The sequence below is a fragment of the Desmodus rotundus genome, chromosome 3 (assembly GCF_022682495.2).
Source record: "Desmodus rotundus isolate HL8 chromosome 3, HLdesRot8A.1, whole genome shotgun sequence".
Lineage (NCBI taxonomy): Eukaryota > Metazoa > Chordata > Mammalia > Chiroptera > Phyllostomidae > Desmodus > Desmodus rotundus.
In genome coordinates, this window is record NC_071389.1 from 191,494,526 (window position 1) to 191,519,982 (window position 25,457).

At 49.9% G+C, this 25,457-nt stretch overlaps 1 protein-coding gene across 4 annotated transcripts in view; it reads right to left on the bottom strand.

The window, feature by feature from the left end:
* Positions 1 to 25,457, bottom strand: part of LARGE1 (LARGE xylosyl- and glucuronyltransferase 1) — a 453,793-nt gene that overhangs the window by 84,011 nt on the left and 344,325 nt on the right. For all 4 annotated transcript variants that reach the window (XM_053919473.2, XM_053919472.2, XM_024579159.4 and 1 more), the window contains exon 7: positions 9,978 to 10,082. In XM_053919473.2, the coding sequence (XP_053775448.1) occupies positions 9,978 to 10,082 (105 nt within the window). The remainder of the gene's footprint in view (positions 1 to 9,977; positions 10,083 to 25,457) is intronic.

Here is a 25,457-nt window from a genome sequence, read left to right on the forward strand (position 1 = left end):
CCTTCTCCCCTGCTGGCTGTGAGCTGGGAGCCTACCAGCTCCTAACAGCCACCTGCATTCCCTGTCACTTTGTCCTCTTTGTCTTCAAACCCACGATGGCATAATGACTCCTTCTCAGGCTTCAAATCTCCTGGCTCCCCTTCTGTAACATCTGCTCTGTTTCATGTGGAAGAGTTCGCAGCTTTTCAGGGCTCCTGTGATTAGACCAGGCCCATCAGAAAACCTAGGATAATCTATTTTAAGGTCTAGAATTGCAGCTGCAAAGGCTCCTTTGCCATGTAGTGTAACATAATCACAAGTTCCAGGGATTCAGGCATGGATATCTTTGGGGGGCCATTCTGCTACCCCAAGAGCAGTGGGAGAATAATCAAAAACATGTACAACATAACACTGACAAAGTTCAGTGAAGAAAAATAAGCCAGAGCAAGTGGATCGAAAATGCTACTTTGGATAAGACAGTCAGGGAAGACCACTGTGAGGAGACAGCATCTGAGCTGAGGACAGAAGGAGTGGGCTGAGCCGAGGGCAGCTGGTGGACCAGGCAGAGGGCGTGGGTCCAGGGGTGGGAATGCGTCTGGGCCACAGTCAGAAGGCCAGCGCGGCTGAGCAGGAGTATGCAGGGAACAGCAGGTGCCATACGTCCAGGTCTGGAGTGTGAGCCCAGGCAGCCCCGGACAACTCCCTTTCCAAGATGCTACATTTTGCCATGATTCACTTGGGCCTAGTGGTGATCTTTATAACCCCCAGAGATAAAGCAGGAGAACGGAACCACATGATTAGCTCTAAAGCGTGGCTCTGAAGAGCATGGAGGGAAGAATCCTCTGGTATTCTGAATCTGAACATTCGGAGAACCTGATTTGAGCACAGTAAGATTGTAGGTGAGGGGAACATAGCCTGAAGGGTCAGGAATGGCCCGAAGATGGGCTAAGCATGTGAAGTTGGAGCAGATCTAGTTGATGGGGCAGGGGGGAGGGGTGCACGACCATGTGAGGGCAACATAAACATCCAGGCTCAGTTCTGCTCCGGGCCCTTTGCACTTGCCGTTCTCTGTTGGGCATGCTATCACTCCAGATCTCAGCATGGCTGCCAACTTCCCTTCCTTCAGGTCTTTGGCTCAAAGGACCTCTCCATAAAGAAGCAATTCTTCATAAAGGAGTCCAGTTCCCTCACATGCTTCCTGGCATATCGTGTTATGTTGGGGTTTCTCAAACTCAGAAGTAGTGACATTTTGGGCTGGACAATTCTCTGATGCAGGGACTCTCTTGTGTGTTGTAGGATGCTTAGCAGCATCCCTGGCCTTCACCCACTAAGTGCTGGGAGCACCAACCCTGATGTGCCAACCAAACATGGCTCCAGACATGGCCAACATCCCTGGGGGCAACAAATTCCCCACCAACTCCTGTTGGTAACTACTGCTCTACATTAATTGTATTCAAAAACACTAAATATCTCCCCAAATTACTCATTTCATTCAACAACGAATACTCCCTCAATGCCTAATGTATGCCAGGCATGCTTCTAGGTACAGGATCAAAAGCAGAGAGATTGACAGACAGACATGACAACCCTTGAGGAACTTACATCTTCAGGAACAGACACAGAACATTTTAAGAAAATGAGCAAACTCCGTGTAGGCCAGGTGGTGGTTAACACTATGGAGAAGAATAGGCAGGGAAGGGGTCGAGTGAGGCTGTCATTTGGAGAGGGAGGACTCACAGGTTTAAATGGGTGTGTCCAAGGATAGCAGGGAAGGTGGAATGGCGGGAGGTGAGTGTGGGGAGCAGCAGAAGGCGACCGCATCAGAGGAGTACAGAGGACTATTTCTCTCCCACGATAACACGCAACCTCCCATGAACAGGGCTCCTTTCTGTCTTTTCCAGGGCTTCCCCAGGGTCTAGAAAGGTGCCTGGCAGGACAGCATGCTAGATGCATGGTGACCATCTCTCACGAATGGATGAACAAATGAACGGCCAGCACTGGAGAGGGGGTGCTCAGCCCAGGCTATCCTCAATGGACACAAGACAGAGTTACTACCAAAGACGCTGAGCAGCTAATGCTGCCTTTCCCCATTTGTGAGCCTCAAATGTAAATGCAAAGGGAAGGTCCTACGAGCTGGCATTTACCGATCCAGACATTGTCCCGTGAGTTTACAAATACCATCTCCTGTTCTCCTCCAAGCCACCCTGTGAGATGGGAACTCTTCTTGTCCTGGTGGACAGAGAAAGGACAGATTGTCAGCTGCCCAGATTACGGAGCTCGTACCAGATGGAGCAGGGACCTGAACCCAGGACTGGTCATCTGCAGAACATAAGCAATGTGTCTTTTCATGGGAAAATGAAATGGGAGCCCCAGGAGCACAGGGTGACCGATATGACAAGAGGCCCGGTGTCCTGCAGTCCCTTTGTCTACCTTTTAAATAATGACAAGAGGCAACCGCGACTACATTTACTGAGCACTGACCCCATGCCCCACCTGGTCTTATCGTATTAAATTTATACGATGTATCATTTACTTCTCACAACAGTCCTTTGTGAGGCAGACACTATACCCATCCCCATCTCATATGTGAATAAACTGAGGTTCAGTGAGCACAGAAGGGAAGACTAGGATGTATTCCATGTGAACCCCGAGGCTGAACGAAGGCCAAGGGAGATTCTGGTTCAGGACGTGATGTGGACAAGCTTTGGATAACGTCACTGGACCTTCGACAGAGGTTAATTGGAGAGAAGTCGCTGGACGGCGGTACTGCTCCACAGACTCCAGCTGGCTGCAGACTCAGAGCAGGGAGCGTTCTCTTCTTCCTCGACACCAGCCTCGAGGGATGTGTGGAGCATATTGTGGCTTTGTGCCTGAGTCAGCCCACTGAGCATCTATAATGCCTTGGACTCGTGACTCTCAAAGGGGATAGTGCTCCTTCTCGGGACAGGCTAGCACCATGGAGAATATGTCCGCATCCCACATGGGTCTCACTGAACATTCGTGTTCATAACTGTTATAAATATCTGAGCCTGCAACTAACACTGCTTACAGGAAAAGACCAAGTGCTTTTCTTCACATGGTTTTTTAAAAAGATTTTATTTATTTATTTTTAGAGAAGGGGAGAGAGGGAGAGAAACATTGATGTGCAATAGATACATCGATAGGTTTTCTCTCACATGCCCCCACCTGGGGACCTGGCCTGCGACTCAGGCATGTGCCCTGACTGGGAATTGAACCGGTGATCTTTTGGTTCACAGGCCAGCACTCCACCCACTAAGCCACATCAGCCAGGGCTCGCATGGTTTTAGCAAACACTGAACTTGGAGTACAAATCAAGGGAAGATGGTACTTCCTAGTATCTGACACTTTACCAACAATTGCTCACTCGTTCGGAAAAACTTCTCGCAGGTGACAAAGGCCACTCATGGAACGTGATGGCCAGCGTCCCACCAGTACTGTTTCGCATTTGCGGCAGTCACACCCAAGACAGTTCTGCCCTGAACACAGCCCGGGTGGCCTCTGGCCACATCGTTAGGTCTTCTACAGCAGCCAAGCCCAAGCAATTATACGCTGAAGTCAATATTAGTTTTTAGTAAATTAATTTCCTTTTATTTCTTCTTTATATTCTAGTCAGGGTACCATATTGATTTCTTAAATTATAGTTGAAGACTGTGGAAGATAAGTAATCTATGAATTTTACTCCAGGATCGTACAAGAGGCATTAAAACATGAGTTACAAAAATGGGCCCTGGCCACTGGATGAATGAACAGAAGGCATTTTCATTATTTTTGTGGATGACCCTCATGGAGAATGAAAATGAGGTCAAATAAAATGATGCAAGGCTTGGCCTAGATCAGATCAAACTCACCAGAGATAACCATCAAGTCTGTGCTTCAGGCTCAATAAATCTACTACGGGAGCCCAGAATGGGGACCCTTTGGCTGAACAGTCATTCATGGAGCTTTTCAGTTGAACTCAAGTTCAACTTGAGCTTGATGTGCAAATGGCAATAAAAGTCTGTGAGAAAATGCTGGTTCTCAAACGTCAGTATGCATCGGTCATTCAGGGAACGTGTGTAAAAATAACAGTTCCCTGGCCTCGCCTCTAGAGATGCAGATGCACTGTCAATGGGTTAGAGCCTCTGACATTATAAACAGGTGCTATGATCCGGAAAAGTGGGCAGGAAGGTCCAGGTGAAGGCGTGAACCTCTGGTAGTTAGATAACGCCCAGAGCGTATGTATCATTCAGGTCAGAGTGTCGCCCTCAAAAAGAGACACTGCAGTTACCTAGAGGCGGCCAGCCAATCAAGATGGTGAAAGGTCTCAGAGCCATCTCACATATCATTCCTGGAAAAAAAGTTTTGGAGGGCTGCCAGCTGGGGCCTGGCTTCAGGTACACAACGGCACACAGGACGCTGATTATGAAGGTGCACTGATGTGGTGTCTAGGTTCTTACGGTACAAAGATGAATGAGATCCTGCAGTACCAAAGATAGTGGCCAGTTCTATTGCCTGTGGTGTCACATGAACCATTCCTAGGTAACAAGCATCTTTCAATGAGATTATTCTACAAATACCACGCCAACACTTCTGTGCCGAGAGCTTGGACACAGAGCTCGAAACGAGATCATTTCGATCCCAGAGTTAGTCTAGCAGACATTTTTTCCCAAACCTGTTTCCAGAGCTCTGGGATCCAATGAGAGTGCAGGATGCTGCAAAGTTAACAGCTTCTGGACTTCTCAGGACCCCTAATACGCCAACATGCAATTGGAACCTCCAAGGGAAGGACAGTATCCAGATTTCTCAATTTACCCTCCATGGTTTCTAAACACATATTAACATTGCCTGCAATGGCTTCTTCAATGAGCCTAGAGAGTGTCGGTCCAGGGCTACTACAGGGCTGATGTTCCACTCTGAGTGTCAATGGTCTCGGTGCTCGAGACACACTGACGTCATTTGTAGATACACAAACTCTCCTGCACTACACAGCAATATCCCTGAAGCAAAGTTCTGGGTATCACTCGTTCTTAAATAATTATCATTTACCCAGAATAACAGCCATTCAGGAGCATGTGCTGAATAAATGAACTACCTTTAAATCTTGTTTCTCTGGGTGCATTTGTTACAGACAAAAATAATTCAATCACAATATTCCTTAGTTGTCGACCCACGAGAGCTGGAGGGCTCAGAGATAAGAAGGAACTTCCCCGGGGCAGCAGAATGCTGGATATCAGAGGCAGAGGGAAGGGTAGGCTGAAGTCCCACACTTACAGTTATCTCGCTAAAGCTATTTAACAGTTCTTTGTCAAGTTGTCTAATGTTTGCTCCTTTTGAATCCCGCCATAGATTCCACGGTGGTGTCCGATTTTACTGGGGCACCTTCCCTTTCTTCAGGGCCCGGAGTCTGCTCCAGCCTCAGAGGTGAGTCAGTCCTTGAATGTCCCAATTCTGTTGTTCCGCAGGAAAGGATTCCTGGACAAATACGCCTTCCCTCCCTAGAGAGCCAGGTCTCCATCTGCCTGTCCCTGGTCTAATTTAGGGACTGAAAGGAACAGGATAGATTTTTATTTTTAAATTGTTTCTTATAGAACATCCTCCGGTTAATATTATGTCCTTGATCTTGGGGAGGACACACCTTCTCCTTGAGGAAACTTTGGGATCCTAAGCAAACAAACCTCTCTACATTTGCCACCTTCTTTCTACTTTCCCAGTCACCAGCTACTTTCAGCTCTGTCCCCTTCCCTTGTGCTGGCCTCTGTTTTTAAGATAGTTCCTATCGGCATAACAAATGAAGTGACTGAATCTTAATGAGCTTATAATACTTTTCTTTTTTAATCCTGCAGACAGCTGAATGCTGGTGACTGACAGCTTCTGGCCCCTGGGACACAAGGAGCGGACAGAATGTTTGGAAATGAGCCCATCTCAGTGCAAGGATGTGGGAGTTGCCCTTTGTTCCACCCGAACAGTATGGCAAGGACCCTGTGCTGGGGCCCGCTGGCCACCCGCAGCTGCTGTGGCTCAGCAGCTCCTGAGGATGGAATGAAGCTGTAAGCTGTGGTAATGAGAATGGAGGGAGATGGGGGGAGCAGATCATCCTTGTAGTCCCTAATCTTTTAGGGCCCTGGGGCTTTGTGCAAGCAGATGGGGAAGGAAAAAAAAACAAAAAGAGAAAGGGGGGAAGCTGGCTGGCTCTTCGAAGGAGAATGCCTACATTGCAAGACAATTCTAGGAATTAACAAAGACAATGTGTGGTTAAGTGCCTGGGGAATGCACCTGAACTTGATAAATGCAGATGAATCAAAATTGAAAACAGTTACACAGCCAGGCTGTGGTCAGGGGCAGAAATACATAAAAACTACAGTCCGCTTCCTAAAGCACTTTGGTTGACCCGCCCGAGTGCCACACCACCCTGGGCTCCAGGTGGGTCACCATTCTCAGTGTACAGGTGAGAAACCCAAGGCTCAGAGAGTCACTTTCCAAAAGGCACAAAGTTGAAAAGCGACCAAGTCAGGTCTTGAAGGCAGATCTTCCAAGTCAAACATCTCCTGCTTTCTGGGGGAACTTTCAAAGTCAATCACAGTGAGGAGGCTGATCTATGAACTAACAACATCATTTTTTATTCTAAAATAATATGAAAAGCTAACCTGTTCCAGGTAGCAGAGAGGAGGAAAATTGTTAGGAGTCGCCTATTTGGGGAAAAGCGAACCCTGGAGTGGTTCTTTGTGACCCGGGCACACGGGAGACCTCAGCGAACCTTAGCCAGCCACGCCACCACCATTTTTAAAGCAGAAGGATCCCATTCCCTGGTAGAGTAAGTGGCAGAAAAACACAAGAGGACGCAGACTAGGATTTACCGAGAATGTGGTGTGTGCAAGCTGGACACCAGACTGGGCTCCTTAGACAAATTACCTAGATAGTCCTCACCCACAGGTGCTTCTATTGTCCTGGTTTAAAAGGGAGGAGCCAGGTTCAAGTTGGTGAGGCAAGGCGCAAAAGCTCACACAGCACCCAAGTGGCTGAACTGTGATTCCAACCTGGGTTGGCCTTGGTTTCCCGACACCAAAGTGAAGGCTCCCCCGGGGCTTGGCTGGGGATCCCCCTTGTGGAGGCTTGAGATGCGCAGCGATTTAGGGCTCCATTTCCAGGAGAGTCTAAACGTCAGGGTGATGTGATGTGGGAGGCACAATCCTCAGTCTTAAAATAACAAATACCCATCCTGAACGCCAATGCATTTCGATGTCGCATAAATCCTTTTATAATGATCACTTGGTGTCAGTGGCTTATTTAAATGGAATCAGTTCTCACGAGGCTTCTTCCTGTCTGCTCTGCCCTGTCGGTGGAGCAAGAAGGGAAGCAGCTCGCTGCCAAGGCGTTCCAGGTAGGAGCTGGCAGTGGTTTAGGTGCTTGTAAGCCTCCTGACCTTACGTTCTGAGGCAAATGGGGAGGGGCGGGAGGAGACGCATCATTTTTGTTGTAATAAATTCCCCAGCATGCTACATTTGTCTTCTCCTGCAATCCCCAATTGATGACTGATGGTTTCTGTCTTACCCAGGTAATCACGACCCTGATGCCACGTCCCCAAGACCCTGCTGTATATCTCCATGTGACATTTCCTATTATTCTCTGTTGTCGGAGACAGAAGCTAAATACACACCAGGGTTTACCTGAGTTTGCCCTTCCCCCACCCGGCACACATGGGTGTCTCCGGCTTCATCCAAGCCTGGAGTGAATGGGTCGGAATCCAAGCACCAAAGAGCAACATGGGGTGAACAAGCACAGGACGCCTTCCCATTAACCCACTGTGGGTTCCTAAAGGGTCCCGCCTCAAAGGCACCAAGGAAAGAGCCCCTGGGAAGGCTTGCTGGAAGGCGAAACAGGGTGCTGGGTTTTATCAGAGCAGACTCCTGGACCTTCTGCCCCAGGAACAACCTGGAGCCTTCTCTCAGGGCAGATTCCTGCTGTGCACGGCTCCGCCCCCCGACCCCGCCCCCCGACCCTGTGCCACCCCCACCCCACCAGCGTCCCCTGGGGCAAGATGCTTTAAGGGCACAGTCTAGGATTCTACATTTAAAAAAAGTATTCTTAATCCTGAAGCCACTAAAGTTCAAGCTAGGAAGTTTAAGTTAATAAACACCGCAGGCTCCTCACTTATCACTCAACTGTAAGCTGTAGTTTCTGGGGTATAAAATAGAGATAAGAAGAGCGCCTGTCTCCTGGGGTTAGTGGGAGGATCAAATGGGATTAACACCGACACAGCGCCTGGCACAGAGCCTGGACAGTGCTCAGCTGGCAGGCAGAGGCGCTGCCTTGCCCAATAACGAAATACAGTGGTGTCTCAGTACCCTTTCCGGAACTCGTGAGGAGTGCCGAAACCATGAGTACAGGGCAAGCAACGGGCAACGAAGCATTTTCAAACACTTCCAAACCAGCTCAAAAGAGCTGCTGCTCTGAGCCCCTTTATTCCCCCTCCCCCACACCCGTCCCTCTCAGGGACTCCCCTGAACTCCCCACCATCCTGCAACTCAAGGGTTAATGCCCTGCACAGCCTGGGAGCCTCCAAGAGGCAGGTGCAGGAGCAGCTGGTTGAAATTCCTCACTGGTAACCTCTTGGCTATAACTACCGCCCGGTAGATGTTCCAGGAGAATCACTACAGACAGCACGGCATGCCCATGTCAGCAAAGGAATATGCCCTGTGTTAAAGGACGGCCTTCAGCACAGAGCTCCCTACCTGTCCCCTCTGTCTGCTCAGGACATCGACCTTTCTTTTCTTGTTCTGTTCCAGCTCTGACCCTGCTCTGATCCCATCTCTTCCCTCTGGAAGCTGGATTCTGATCCTTTTTCTTTTGGGCTCCGGGGTCCTGTGTTTGTAGCTGACCTCTCTGGTCCCTCGGCTCTCAGAGTTGACTCTTAAGCTCTTTCCACTAGAGCCTCCAGGACAGGTGTTACCTGTCACCTTCAGGGAGCACCAGCCCCTGAAGACACTGGCCCCAACGCAGTATAGCTGGTCTTAAATGCCAGGGCCCAGCACTTCTTGGCCTGGCTCACCCTACAGCTCCGTGAACTCCAAGTTCCAGTCCCGGCACAGGTCACAGGGCTGCATCCTCTGAGACTAGGGCACAGAAGCAGTGGCAAAGAGGATGGAGGGGAGGAGGCAGGAGGATGCAGAGGTGTTTCAAAGAGAGACAATGGCAAGACCTGAGCCTGAAGAGAGCGGGCTGCTCTCGCTTCCTTTGTCATATGCCCCACGAGGTCACAGGCTGTGCTGGCCCACCAGCATGGGGCCCGTGCACGGTAAGTGTTCAACAGACAGCATCTGACAAAGCGTGGAGGAGTGAATGAATGGTACTATCCACAGAGAAAGAAAAGAGGAGACACAGTTTGGGGTTAGCAACAAGGCGGAATGATGGACTTGATTTTAGACACATTGTGCTTAAGGGCTGTGGTGTTCCTAAGCACCAATTACCAAATATTTCTGCCTTTTCTCCTCCGGGCACATGGCCAGGTTACACCTGCCCACGCCCCTTGAAGGTGGGCATGGCCACATGACACGCTTTAGCCAATGAAATGGCAGAAATCACGTCACTCCCAACCAGAAGCTTTCAGAGTCAATACATCATCTGGTACTTTCCTCCCTAGGCGAGTTGGTAAAGACCCAGACGACGTCGGTTGTGTTAAGGAGCCGAGACATTGAGGATGTCGCTGCAGAATGATCTCTAGTCTGTGTGAACAGAGCCGGGGTGCCACAGGTCACTCATAAAGATCTAGGAGCCAATCGGAAGGACCCCCAGGAGGCTTTTTGATGAGACCCCCACAGACGGCTAAGGCCTCACAGATACTTTTCCCATAGGGGCAGCACTGAGAAAGAACTAGAAGGTTCCCAGGCAGCCAGGTGGGCCTCACCTGTGCTGTGGCTTACCTCTTCTTCCCAAGGAAGGAGCGTGAGTCCTCACAGGGCCCTTTGTAACCCCTGCCCCTCCCTGTCCACCCCATGACTTACCTGTATTGTAGCCCCTTCCAAGGGCGGGCCAAGGGCGGTGATTCTTCCACAGGTTTCCAAGGTACCAGTCGCTCTGGTTCTCTACCAAGCCCAGGACCTGCTGACCTGCGAAGGACAGAGAATGCAAAGGTGCTAAAAGAAGCTGAGCCATGTGGGTCCGTGAGCTCTGAAAGGAGACAGAGGAATGGCAAATCGTAGCAGTTTTCATGAACTGCCAGGCTCTGACCCGAGTGCTCACTTGCATTAACCTACTGACTTCCCACAGGCAGGCAGCCCCTCTATTTGTACAACCCCCATTTTATGGAGAAAAAATGGAGGCCGCCCAGAGTAGTCAGCTAAGTTGCCCAAGGCCCCCTAGTTAGTCTGCAATAAAGCCAGAATCCCACATCGTTCATTCATTCGCTCACTCATTCCTTACTTCTTGCAACATATATTTTTTCACACGCTATTCTCCAGGTGTTCCAGCTCTAGTAGTTCCCATTACAGGCTAACTTGCTGGCTTTCCGGGCATATGTGAGATGATTCTCACACCAGAGAGAAAGACGTGACCCTTGTTTGAAGAGAGGGGAACCCACAGAGAAGAGCCACCTCCTGGCCACGGTCCCAAGTTCACTCTCACAGTCAGAAAGCATCACATCAACCTCACATCGACTCGGGAGTGTTCTGTGGAGGGACAATCGCTTCTTTGTCCCCAGAGCAAATCCCTGGGCCTTGTAAGGAGGGTAAGTCTGGCATCAGATCCAACTGCCTCCATCGGACAAGCCCATCAGGCCCGGGCCTTCTCTCGGGACTGGTGCCAGTCCCACCTCACAGACTAGGAACCTGAGGCTCGCGTAGACAAGATTTGCACAACTAGTGGCAGAGTCAGCACGCCATTCTCTACTTGCCCAACGCCCAGACTCTTTCCACTGTCTCCATGCGTTATCGCTTACCTTACGACAAAGGCTTATGATAGAAATTATAAATCCACATCTTATACAAAGAGAAACTGAGGCTTAGAAAGTCTGAGTGATGTGTGAAAGGTCGCACGACTAACAACCACTGTCTCCCACAGCTCAGTGACGCCTTCGGGAGCCAAAGTCCTCACACCGGCAGCCAGCATGAGAAATAAGGGCCTTCCTGAACAGATGAAGCCCAGCAGCAGGCTAAGAAAGCCGCGGTTCTCCGGGACACCGCGCTGGGTGATGTAGAACCTCCTCGGTGTGATGACAGCTCCCTGAAATGATGGTGTGTAGGTTTGCTGTAATTTACTTGATCAATTTATCGAGCTCCTATCTAAATCAACACCCCAGCACAAATACATAAATTAGAGGCACGGGAACACACTACCACCCACTTTGTCATTCTACATGATCACATCCAAAACTTGTAGAATCCCTCAGAAGAAAAACATCACCAATTCGGGAATTGCGAGAGCCCATCAATCGCACACGCAACAAGCTTGGGACGTTGGTGCAGAACAGTCAGGTCTGCAAGGCACGGTGCCTCCGGCTGAGAAAGCCGCGTGCCCATCCGCTAAACTTACGCAGAGGCTGTGACACAAAGGGGGCATGGGGTCCTTGGGGAGCTGGTTCATAATTACCCGTGACCCTAGCTTGATGCTGCAATTATTTTTTTTCTTTTTTGGCACGATGAAGGGTGCCATGTGCTCAGAATCGACAAACATCACCCCTGACAATGTCTAGAGCATAATAAAGTGTTCAGCCGGTATTTCTGCCCTTACCCCCAGATTCCCCGCCCCTACACACAGCCCCGTCAGCTTGGGTTCAGACGCCTGCCATCTCAGCCATCTCCTCCCTTCCTTAGCTGCCATGATCCTTACTTGGCCTCGACTTTGGTTTGGCTGAATATCGATTGAGAGTTTGCTTTGTGTCAGACACTGCACAAAATACGAAGGGATCACAGACAGACAAAACATAGTCCTGGCCCCGGAGGCAGCCAGAAGAGGAGACGGATAAACAATTATGAGGCAGCACGGCACTTGCAGTGACAGAAACACGGATGGGTCAGAGGTGGGGTGAGCAGGAACAGCTGATTCTGTGGGGAGTGAGGGGTGACGGCTGCTTGACATCCGGCCAGAGCCACCTACCACCTCCCCTCCTGCCCTTCCCCTTCCGCACACCTCCAAATGCCCAAGCTTCTCCCAAAACTTTTCTAAGGACGGTGCTGCCCCACAACACCTGTCTAGGCGGAGAGTCCCCCTGGTCCCCAGTTATAGCACCTATGACACAAACCATCTTTTACAGGTGGCATCTACATCCCAGGCCTGCAGAGGTCAGGGTCTCAGTCCTTCCCCGTGATGATGCCAGCACATCATGGGCCTGGCATCCCATTGAGAGGCTGGACCCCAGGGGATTCCTCTTGGGGGCAATGATGTGGGCTTCCTGGGAGCTGCCTCCCTCGGCACCTCCGCGTTCCATGCTGCCTCATCTGCCTTGGAGTTATTACAACGAAACACCGTGACTAAAAGAAAAGGCTTTGTCACTGTTCTCCGCGCTGGCCCTGTGGTTATGATGAAGTGCACTGTTCCCTGGATTCCTTACTCTAGGCACAAGTTAACTTATGAAAATGAAGCTGTCTTCTTTGCTTATTCATACATCACCACCAACAGCCAGACAAGAGTGAACAAGCCTGCTATTCTGCTGGGGCCCTGGTGTCCTGTCACCAGCCAGCAGACAGATGGCACCACGCTGGGGACTCCCCTCCTCCTCCTTCCAGAGCTTCTGGCTCAAGGCAGAGCCCCTGCAGATCAGAGGTGGAGCCCCAGGAGGGGGGACTGGTGACATTTTCACGTGGCACCTGAGGCTTGGAAAGTGCAGGCTGTGCATTCACCCACCAGGTACAAGGAAGGCAGCATGGAAAATCAGAAAAAGGGTTTTTAATCCAGGCAAAAGAGGGTTCTAGTTCTGCTACTGCATGGTTTGACCGAGGTATAACTTCCCCGAGCCTCAGTTTCCTGTCACAGAGGGCAAGAATGGAATTTACCTCCTGCCTCCAGAAAGGATGTGCAAATCCAATAAGACAACATATGCAGAGTGTCCAGCTCCTGGGAGAAACAGCGAAGACTGCCCAGAGTAACTGTTAAGTTGCTCAAGGCCACCCAGCTAATCTGCAATAAAGCCAAATGCTGTATCATTCATTCACTCATTCCTTACCTCCTACAACATACATTTTCTCACATATTATTCTTCAAGTGTTCCAGTTCTAATATTTCCCATTATATAATAATTTACTGGCTTTCTGGGCATGAGCTGAGATAGGTGAATGGTATAATGAAAAATAAATATCATCAAAAAATCACCATCCCATCCCATTTGGAACTGGTGGACTCTTACCGAAATGGGGTGGAAGTGGGTGCGTACTTGGTCATCTCTCTCCAAGTAAGCACCAGGAGGAGGTAGCTCTAGCCCTGACCACGGATGCTTCCAGAGCTGTCTCCTTTTCCCCATCACCAGGAAAGGCCCTGGTTGCACAGAGGGGGCTGGCAATCGCTACTGCATATCAAACCAGCTGTGCTTCTGCCAGCAGGTGAGTATTACAATGTTACAACTGGAGGCTCTCCTGACTATTAGCAGAGAAAGCAACAATGCCCTTCCGACATTATATTTATTCTAATAAGCTATTTTATACCAGAAAAGCCTTTAATAGTATCATTCAATGCATGTCTGAGTGCAGGAAGGTTATAATAAGGAAAACATATTGTATCACATCCCCATTTATTAAACACCCTGAAAGACCCGCTCCACTGGTGCCCCTGACGAGTGGGCGCAGAATAATAAAGCATTTCCTGAGAAGATGCAACACAAAGGGTATTTAAACAGCCCTGAATGGGTTGAAAAAGACCATTTTGGAACTCGCATGTTTCGCAGCTCCAGCTAATGCATTCTGGGATCACAGAAGTTCACTTGAGCTGAGAAGACCTTAGCACTCGCTCTGGAACCGCCTGTGTTTACAGGGGAAGCCCAAAGGAAGGGGAGTGAGGCGTGTGGGAAAACACCACCCACGAAGAGGTGCACTCTACCACTGATGCTATGCTCGGGTTTCCTCCACATGTAAGCTCCTCCAACCTGGCCCCCTCTTCTTTCCTTGAACTTGAGTATAATTCTCACCTGGTTCAAATGCTAGCTCTTCTACACTGGGCTGCAGTCTTGGGTCAATTTCCTCCGCACACGGGTACAGGTATCCATTTCATACCTGGGACCTGTAGCCCTGTTTATGCACCCCAAGTTTACAGCACATGCCCTGGAGCTGGGGCCCATGTGCTCTAGCTAAAAAGGTCCTACGGTCCATCATTTTGTTTCCTTGATGAAGTGAGTTTATTCATTGCTTAGCCAGCCCTGATTTCATTTGGAGATAAATATCCCGCCCTTGCTGACCTCCACGGCTGAGGGATAATCCCTTCTAAGAGGAATTAGAATCTGTCCCTCGAGAAGGGAGAATGAGGTTTCTTGAATGAAGATTAAAGAACGATCGATTTTTGCTTATTATACGCCAGACCGTAAGTAACCATCAGAGTTCACCAACATGGACGGGAATGAGCTGCCTTTCTGGGGGGAAGCTTCTAGGCACTGGAATTGTTCTGTAAGAAGCTGCCTGCATTAGCCCTCCCCCAGCAGGTATTCACCGAGTCCCTACTGGGCACCAGGCTCTGTGCCAGCTGCCAGAGACACAGCAGTGAGGAAAACAGGCCAGTCCCTGCCTTCTGGGTTTGATGATCTCTACAGAGAGCTTCTCAATGCTTTGGCTACCGTCTTCCAGGCAGTGCCCCACACCTAATGAAAACTGGTTCTCCTGGGGTCAGGCCGGGGGATTTCTTTGCAAAGGGCAGCACCATTAATCCTGGTGCACAGTAGGGTTGGGGACCGTGGGAGTGGGAGGTCCCCTAGCAGGCATGCCGATGGTAGCAGATGACGAGATTGGCTGGCCTGGAAGCTCCCTTCCAAACTGACTCTGGGATCTCCTTATTTAGGCCAACAACAGGCTTTCTCAACATCCCCCTCACGGGGGACTGTGCCCACCCCTGTTCCTCCTCCACTCGTACTGGGCGTGCGGGTACACCCTGTCTGTGACGGAGCCTGTGTTTCCCAGGACAGCCCTCTCTTCGCGAGCATGTTGCCCTGCCCAGGGTGGACGCATCGTCTCGGAGTGCCTTGCAACAAACCCACAGGAAAGGAAAACTGAGGTTCAGTGAGGCAAAGCCGTTTGTCAAGGACAAGCGCCTGGGAACCGCCGAGCTGCAGCTGTGTTCAGATCTCTCTGTTGCAAAGCCCATGTTTTCACATTTGCACTCAAGGTTAGGAAACACTTGCAAAAGCATTTCTCTCTCCAGGGTACGTGGTAGCTGGTGCCACCATGGACAAGGCTCCAAAGGACATGAGAGGCTGAGTAGAGAGTCTGGTGGAGACATAGCTGACCAGCTCACCTGTTCCTGGCCACACTGCCGCCTGCGACTGCAGGCAGGAGTCCCAGACACTGCAGAGCCCTCTGGTCCCCAGTAGGGTACACTGAGTCTCATTTCCTTCAGCATTCATCACTGGGCACTGAGCTGAGAGCATATCCTACCCGGAGATGTGGAGGGATAACAAAAAGGGAGGCCTGAGACTCAGAGAAGACTCTGCTAACCAATAAAAGTCCATGTGATGACTCCATCTGCCCTGTGAGATAGAGAAGCTCTCTCCCTGCCACCTCCTCCCAAGTCAGCCCGAGCAGGCTCACGTTAACTTCCCGTAATTCACGGTATGAAAACTCCTGCTCGCTCTCAAATAATGCTTTCCCTTTTCTTCCTTCCGTGATCTTTGGTTTTTGGAAACAGAAAAAAGCTAAAAAGGAACGTGGAGCCAGCTGCTGGGCTCCTGTCCAAGGCTGCTTTTACCACCCAACCCCCAGGACACGCGGCTGCCACCACCTCTGAGATGACAGACCCTTTGGCTAGGGAGTGGAGCTGGCCTGGATCCAGCTACTGCTCCCATTGGTGGGCCTCCTGGATATATCTCTTTTTAAAAACACGATTTGTTGGCATCGTTCACACCCTTCACGCACAGTCACCCCTCTGAAGCACTGAGTAACAGCACCGAGGAGCAACTAAGTTTTCCTACGGGGGTTGCAGAAACGGTGCTTGCCTGCAGGAGCCAAGGTTGGCCTTTAAGTTCTGGCTTTCCCCACCATCGCCAGGGGCCATCTGGGCGAAAACGACTTGATTTTTGAGCGCTAGCTTTTACTTCTTTAAAATAGATTATGATAAAACACACCCTGTTTTCATTATAAGGTTGTTTTGAGAGCGGAGTAAGATGCCGCAAACTGTAAAATACTGTTCGACTTTAAGTATATACCACATTACCAAACATTTCTGGGTCTTACGTAGCTATGACTTAATTTTTCCCCCTTACAGCATTTTCTCAGATCACAGCATTATCGCTCACTGATGCTCTACATAGGCAGAGGCCTGATGTTGAACAAACTTTATTCTCTGAAACAGCCTGGAAGGTGGAAGTTACCAGTGGAGGCCCCCACATGGCTGAGGAGTCAGGAAGCTTAATCACAAAATCTCTTTATATTCTTAAGTCTGGTTGCTGGGCAGATTATAGAGATGCAGTAATGGTGATTCAGTGAGAAAGAATGGGGGTGGGGGAGTTCTAAACACAGATACTAAAAGGATAAAGAAGTGTTGGCCTGGGACTAGTCAGAACACGTTTAACGTTTAACGAAACCTCCACATTTTGAGACTCCGCCATCACCATGAGACAAGTCACTCAACCGTTTGACACATATTTGTTGTACAGATCAGAGCCCAGCCCCATGCTGGCTGTGGCGATGCAAGCACGGAGAGCCCCCAGCTGGCCCCTGCTCTAGGCGCGGCTTACAGCCTTGCAGGAATCAGTTGGCGAGGGCAGCTGTAGTGAGAACCCGGACCAGGGAACTTAAACACCAGGAGTGCACATTCTCCCGGTTCTGGAGGCTGGACGTCGGAGGGCAAGGTGTGGGCAGGGTGGTTTCTTCCGATGCCTCTCTCCTTGGTTGGTAGATGGCCGTCTTCTCCCTGTGTCCTCCCACGGGCTTCCCTCCGTGAATATGTGTCCTCGTGGCCTCTTTTCACAGGGACACCAGTCACAGCAGATTAGGGCCCACTCCAGGGATCTTACTTTATCTTAATTAACCTCTCTAAAGATCCCACCACCAAACTCAGTCACATTCTGAGGTGCTGGGGGCTTGGACTTCAACACAGGAACTTCGGGAGACACGACTGAGTCCATGATGCAGGGTGAGGTCGTGAACAATCACAGTCACATGTGTGGGACTGTGGCTCTGTGGGGCTGGGAGGGTGAGGTCCACAGCGACGGCGGGACCCAGAAAAGGGGGAGCCCGCCGAGGAGGTTGTCTGGGGCAATGTGGACTAAAGGGCAATCTGAAGGAAGACGGAAGAGTGTCGAGGAAGGGGGATGGTGTGTATTAGACCTTAGAGCTGGTAGCTTGACAAGGATGAGGTCCGTAGTGTCGCAGAAGATAGTTCATATTTGGTCCCTGGCACAGAGTTCCTAAACATCATTGGAATTCGCTAAACTGTAAGAACAGCTTTTGTTCTAAGGAGGCGACTCCTGGTGGGACTCTAGACTGCTTCAGAGTGGGGGCTGGTTGCCAGAAAAGCCAAGTCTTGATTAGAAGCTTGGAACTTCCAGCCCCGCTCCCCAACCTCCATGTGAGAGGGGAGAGGAGAAAGGGGCTGGAGATTGAGGTAATCACCAATGGCCAATTATTTAATCTTGCCTATACCATGAAACCTCCGTAAAAACCACCAAATAACGGGGTTTGAGAGCCTCTGACGTGACCCCATGAGGGTTCTGGGAGGGTGGTGGGCCCACAGAGGGCACGAACGCTCCACACATCCCCCCGACTCCCACACCTGCATCTCTTCCAGTTGGTTCTGAGTTGTATCCTTTATAAAGAATCAATCAGCCACTAACACTAAGTAAAAGTTCTTTCCTCAGTTTTATGAGTGAGTCTAGCCAATTACCTACTTGAGGAGGACGCTGGGGAAACCTCCAACTCTGTAGCCTCGTTGAATCGTCACCACAAATGCTAGAGTGTCCAGGACCCACTCCCTCCAGGACCTCGCCCACTCTCCGTCCCCCTCCGGGTTCTCGGTGATCTTCTCCAGGCAACTGCCTGAAATGCCATGTAGAGGCCGATAACTTCACATTTCTCTCTCCAGTCGCACCTCTACGCCGAGTTCCAGGATCGTAAATGCAACCGCCCACCTGACACCTCTGCCTTGGACACGTCATAGGCATCTCAACCTGTGTCACCCCAAGTGGTTATGTGGGTTAGCACTGCATTCCTTTTTACTGCTGATTGGTATTCCAAAGTGTGAGTATCCTGCAGTTGGGGTGGAACCTAGAGCTCTGTTTTTCTTAAGTTAAGCCTGAGACTCAGGGACCACTGTAACTCAAATGGTACTTAAGAACATGAGCTCATCTAAGGAGAAGCTCATCTACTGGGGAAGACCAAGGGGCAGCGCTAGGGCCTGCATTGCTTAGCTGTTGATCAAAGGAGGAAGAGAAGCCAGGAGAGGAGTCTTCCTAAATGGGGATGTGCATGGCCTCACCTGTATAACAGCAGACAGCTGCCACGTGATATCATGCAAGGGACAGCCAAGGGCAATCTACAGGTAGACCTTTCTCAGTGTAAAGTTTGTAGTCAAGCCCAATTCACCCCCACTTCACTGCAGCTGCCGCCACCTCCCATTCACAAGACACTCTCAGGTGAGATGGGTAGCTGGCTTCCTGAGCATCTTCAGTGAAAAGCCAAGGCCGTATTACTGTCACCAACTTGGGACTGAAAGGCCCGGTAGACCCGCATCACGATGCATTTTCTTCCAGGAGAGACACCAATGCCAATCTTCCTCCCACGGAACAATAGGCTGGCCAGGCAGCCCACGTCGGAGGGAAAGCTGAGCCTCAGACCACATTCCCCTGTGCCAGTGACCGAAGGACAACTGCTCACCCGGGGAAGCTGTGCTTCTCACAGTTAGAAAAGCCGCCTGTCTGGGGAGACTCTTGCATGGAGGACAAGGCTCTGGAACTTTTTAAAAACCTGGTGCAGCATCACAGCCGAGGATCCAGGCTGCAAGGGCCCGAGGGACCCTGTGGACCAAGCATTTCCTTTGAATAATATGAGAAAGTAGAAGCTGGGTGAGAGCCTGTGACCTACCAAGGCCACACAGTGCAGATGCCCTTGCCCTTCACCCTATGCCGTCTCCTTCCCAGCACCTTACGTGACTTGAGAACCTGTAGTTTTTAGGACGCTGGGCCGAGAAAGGAGGAAACGCTGCAGTAGGTGCCACAACGTCTCAGACTCTTAGTGTGTGATAGTCTATTTTGCAAAAGTGAGTACAGGTGCTCCAAGATAAACAACAGAGGTAGCCTAGCCTAAAATGTCTAAAGAGCAAACCCCAAGGGTTGGCTGGGAAAGCTCTGAGGGAAAGGGGCACCTTGAACTTCAACTGAGCCCTGGAGGGAACACTAATGTTAACTCAGTTCTGATCAGGCACTGTGCTAGAGGCTGCTCGATTCGGTCATCAAACTTGCAAGGTCAGGACACTTCTCCCCATTTACAGGTGAGACACCCAAGGCCCAGAGATGGAATGTAACTAGCCCAGCGTGCACAGCGAAGTAGTAAGTGATGGAGCTGGAATCCGAGTGTGGCCCACAAAGCCCAGGTGTAGTTTTTCTGGGAATGAAGGAAATATGAGAAGGAGAGCGGGGTTAAAAGAGGTTTTATATACCTACAAGGTGTTAGCAGTGGCACGTAAAACTGATTAGATTCCAAGAACTTATGCAGGGATAGTTTATGAACTTCGGACAAGTTACCTGCCTTCTGGGGCATTCCACTGCCTATTTACAGTCAGTCGACAGGTAACCAAGTGCAGGAAAAAAGCGAGGTCGTATTGTTCACAGAATATACAGCACTGAGCATTCTGCTGGACTCCAGGTGACAAACGCATAGATAAGACAGGGTCCTCCCCTCAGAAAGACTGGTTTCACCAAGGAGACAAAGCACATGACCAAATAGAGAGATCGAAACGTATGTGACACTGGAGGTACGCTAAGAAACAGCAGACTTCAGGACATCAGAACACCATGTAAGTGCAAAGTCTTAAAACCATTTCACCTGGAAAACACCTGAGAGACCGTCTGGTACCAACTCTTCGCGGCATCACTATTGGAAGTGAGTCGCAGTGAAGGGAGACGGTGTTGTCACGATCGCACAGCTGAGTAGAGACCAGAGCCCCTGCTTCTGACATAATTCTGCTTCTCACCACTGGGGAGTGACTTGGAAATAAAGGCTGCCGAAATTATAGCTGGAATGGGGTAGGAGGAGGACTCCAGCTTCCCCCAGGCCCTGACGGTAGACTTTTCTCACCCAGCACCCCAAAATGCTGAACAGCAGATGCTGCATACCACGACCAAGGCAAAGCAGATGGGGTTCTGCCAGCGAAGGCACTCTCGCCAGGCCAGCTCACTGCTGTCCTAGGCTAGGTCCCCGTGGAAAGCCAAGGGCAACACACCTGCAACAGTCGGCTAATGGCCTGCTCTTGGCAGGGTATTAAATCACCAAGTATAACAATGAACAAGACCTTGTCTTTTCATAGTTTTGATATCCTTTCTGAAGAAGACTAAATGGAGACTTCCAAGTTCAAGGTAGAAAGTAATTTGGTCTAGCAAAGTCACAGAAGCGGCTGGGCACTGGTGGGAGAGAGTGAGGCAGGGAATGGATGTGTGTATAGATGACCGCTAAGCAGTTACTTTTAACAGGGAGCCAGAGACTGCACCCCAATCTAAATCTGCTCGTCCATCCAGCCTTTTGTTTGTTCATCCATTCATGCCCCCGTTATTTATTGAGTCCGGCTTTGTGCCAGGTCCTGTTCCAGGCTCTGAGTCATAAACAAGAACGACAAAACCGAGAAACCAAGTCTCTGCCTCACTGGTATGCTCATCTTAGGGAGATGAAACCAGAGAGAGAAAAACCACCAACGGGTGCTAAGAGACACCATGACAAGTAAAGTACAGGAAGAGGTGGACAGTGATGGGGGCACGGGGTGGGGGCTATTGCAGAAGATGAAGGGGGGTTGAGAAGGCATAGTTGAGGAGAAAGGAAATTGTCCCCTGCTCAGAGGAATACCAGGGAAAGAGGAAAAGTGGCAGCTGAATAGGAGGCTGTGGTGTTGAGCACCCCAGGACAGGCACAGGGGGCAGCTCCTACACACCTGTCCCAGGTGAGCCAGCCACTAAGAGCTGTTGTCACAGGCTCGATCTGGAGCAGGTCACCAATTAGTAGAGAGTGGTAAGAGAAAAGTCACCTGGGGATGACATTTGTGTTGTTATTTAGGGCTCAAGGCTGCCCGAGAATGAACAGGCTAGGACGGCGTCTGGCCACGTGGTGGGTATGTCAGAATTGCGTCTCTGAGCCTTCGAAGGTGGGAAAGAAGGCCCACTGTGGGTGGAGAGGGAGAAGTGCGTCGAAACAACACACTCCCTGAGCCCAGAGGCTGAATACCCCTTGCAGACAGCTGCGGCCTTCCCACTCTCATTTCTTACTCGGAATTACCTCCATCTCAATTCACTTATACGACAGCTACAGAATGCTCCCTTCTTTTGCTACAAGAAGTTAAGCCTGAACTATCTGCTGTTTAGCTCGTGCCGAAAGCCCAGTGGAGGGGAGTCACTGTGATGAATGACTGAAGGCCGGGGTGGGACACGCAGAATGCTGTTGTTTCGGCCACGCCGCCTGGGCCTGTGGTAAAGCCCCACGTCTGGCCTCCAGCTTCCTCTGAAGGACACTGGACAGAGAGCCTTATAAAACTTCCCACTGCGCTTATTTATTGTAGGGACGTTGCTGAGGACACTGGCCACTGCGGCACTAGGTTACTGTTCCTTTCGGGAGGTCCCAGGAGAGATTCCTTTCAAAACTAAACCACGGGATTAACTCAAGTCCCCTGAAAAGAAGTGATATATGTTCTTTTGAAGCAAGAATCCTTCTCCCTCCCGCCACTGAACCAAGTATGCTTTTTACTTTGGCTGCCAGGAAGCTCAGAGCTCAACTTAAAAAAAAAGTTGTTTATAAAGATTCTTGGTCATAAATGATTGTATCTTTTCTTGTAAGTTGCCTAAAACCTTTCGTAGGGATACAGTAAGCTATAACTGAGCAATAAATAAAAGTGTGTGTACAAACATTGGGCCTGTTGGTTTAAACTTGTGTTGCCTCTGATGGTAATTTATTGTACAATAGTTTTTGAAAATTATTTCCCATTTTCTAGCAGTGGACCAGGGACAAGCTGACTCCATCATCACCACAGAAAAGTCTGGGACTCCCTGGTAGCTAAGGCTTTGAGATGCTGTCCTTTCACCGACGCGCAGACTTGGACAGCTAGTTACGTTTGGGCGAGTCTCCCAGAAAGTAACCAAAATTACTCCACCACCGGGGTAAGAGTGAGTTTATAAAGGCACAACTGAGGCAGAGGGAAGCAATTACTGTCAGAGAAGACCTCATGGGCATCACTGAGGGGACAGGTCCCACGTGTAAACTTTGACTGGGAGCGCACCAGCCCAGCAGCCTGTGGCCAGTCCATCCTCATTCTGTCTCTGTCTTTCTGTCCTGGATCCTGGTTTTTCACTGGTTCTGGTTAAGCTCATGTTTAACCAGTGACTGTTCTGACCTCCAGCTTCTCTAATCATTTCACCTCCTAGAGCTTCCACTCCCTGTCTGGGTTCTGTCAAAGTTTTCTCAGAAACCTGCGAAATGGGAAAAGCACTCATTTTATTCTTTGCTCCCTGCATTTCGAACATGCACGAGAGGCTCTCTCCAGTGAACTGTACCCAATCACTGCCCCGAATGGAGCAATGCAGGGGACACCGAGGATGGCCTGCAGAGATCAGAGCACCCACCCGGTGGTGGGCGATCACGAGGCACAGGTGAGGCAGGGAGAAACCCAGGACCACGAGGTCACGCACCCCGCCTTGTCTCATCGAGAAGTGCTGGGGCCCAGATCTGACACATAAGGTCTCCGGGCTCCGTGCCCTGTCGTCACTACACGGACGGGAGCTTTGCCAGCCACGAAACGTCTCCGCAGCCACAGAGTGCACGTGCTACCATCCAGGGAGCCACGTCCCATCGATCCCATGATTAGAGTTACTGACCACGTGCCGTAGATCGAATATGTGTGTGCCCCTCCCCCCAATTCATACATTACAGCCTAATCAGCAATGGGACGGTACTTGGATGGGGGGCCTTTAGGAGGTGACCACTTCACGAGGGTGGAGACCTCATGAAGGGATCACTGCCCTTATAAGCAAGTCCAGGGAACCCCTCACCCCTTGCACCCTGTGAGGACACAGTGAGGACACGCCTATCTGTGAGCCAGGAAGCAGGCCCTCAGCAGATACCAAATCTCTTGGCCCCTTGATCCTGGACTTCCTAGCCTCCCTAAGCATGAGAAATAAATGCATTGTTTATAAGACACCCAGTCTATGGCATTTGGTTATAGCTGCCCTAATGGACTAAGACACCGTGTCAGCCCTGGACAGACCGGGTACGCACTGCTGAAGTGATCCGCAGAGAAGAACTCCATGTAGTAAATACTATTAGTGTGTCTGACGGAGGGCTGTCAGCTCTCCCCGTGACCCAAGTCCCCTTCCTTTCTTTCCTGGGTCTGTAAAGGGAGGGAATAGACTGCAATACGTTGAGAGCCCACTGCCAATCCCTGCTTTCTTTCCCGGGAGTGTTTTCATAGTGACATATGCACAAGGCTCACAGAACAAAACAGTAGGAACCATTCTCTAGTAGGTCTGCGTACCTGTTTCCACCCACCTGGCCGTGCTTTTAGCAAGAGGGGGACGTGGTTGTGCCCAAACCTGCTTATGCCAGGTCTTGTTGTTGCAACTAAACATGATAAATAAATATGTGAATTGATGCACTGAGTGTGAAAAGAGTTATTTCTCTGAAAAGTAAATGGAATTCCTGACAAAGATTTGATAATGGCGAGTGGCTATGGTTTACATAAATGCTCTGGTTTTAGACCACTCAGAAAGGTAGTAAAAATCTAGTCCGATTCTGCATTTCTGGGCTTGAACCATATCTTCAAACATTAACTCTGCTTTTAGTAACTAGAATTGGAAATAACGTGATGGGCGCAGGCTAAGAAAAATGGCACCTAACTCCCATCAGTGGGCTCTCACTCACAGAAGAGGCCGTGGCTCCATTATCCCTCCATTTGCAGCGATTCTGCTGGCCAGCGGCAATGATGGGTTTACACATTTCCACCTGTATTGCAGCCAGCTTTGCGACAGTCTGAGCAATTACCACACAGAGTACTGGAGACACGCAGCACGGAGCCGAGCTCCAGCCCAGGTCCAGCTGTTTGGAAACCCGGCCTCCCCTTGGGGGAACATTCCCACAGAGTAACCCCGGAGTCCCCACTGTGTTCCGACAGCCCAGGACTCCATGGCTGTCAGCGACCTCAGGGCTGTTTAAGACCTACAGACACTAATCCGTCTGTCCGTACCCCAATCTCCCACACGACCTCGGGACTCTGTCCTACCTCATTTGCAGGACCAATACTCGCAACGTTGGGTAGTTTCAATCTTTCTTAGAAAAGAGAGATTTTGGGAACTACCACTGTCCCAAACGAAAAGTTTTTGGTTTGCCTGTGACTACTAAATCTATGTGCTTCATCAAAGAGTGAACACTCCTACACATCTTATAAAGTCCTTTTTTTCTTTTTTAAACTTTTTAGTTTGTGCTGATGTTTGCCATTTCTATTAACTTTCTAGTTAAGTGTCATTGAAGGAAAGGCAATGGAGAAATGGAAGAACCTGTTATAAACACAACTGTTTAGCCCCTGAGAGATTCTAATTCCATTCTGCTTATGCAATGTTTGGCTGATGGTGACCCAGTCACTTAGGCATAAGGCTCTGCATGATGAATCACTTTAAGGAGCTTCTGCATGGGGGCAGCGGCAGCTCTGAGCCACCAGGGCTCAACGTGCTGTCCAGCCACCCCACCTTTTGTAGACTTGGAATAATCTACAGGTGAGAATAAAGAAGACAAAAGGGGCCAGAGAGAAAGGCTGGGAACCGGAGAGCTGATCGAGTCAAATAAATTTCCACAACTTAGAAAACTTGGGTTCACAGAAGACCCTTTACTTGCACAATTGCATTCTGGGAACTTTCACAGGCACTAGTGCGAGGTGTGTCAGCTCTGTCTGTCACTGACAGCCACTTGTAGAGTATCGCTAAAGGCTGAAGGATTGACATACCTAAGAAAGTACCTAGTAACAACCTCTCTGGATGCAATTTTCATTCTTAACTTCAATAAACATTTAATGTATATCTGTAAAGTGTGGTCACTGATTCTTAGGAAATCACTGCTGACTTCAAACACACTACAAATGAGTACAAGCGACATTTATGTGCCTAAGAGACACAAGAT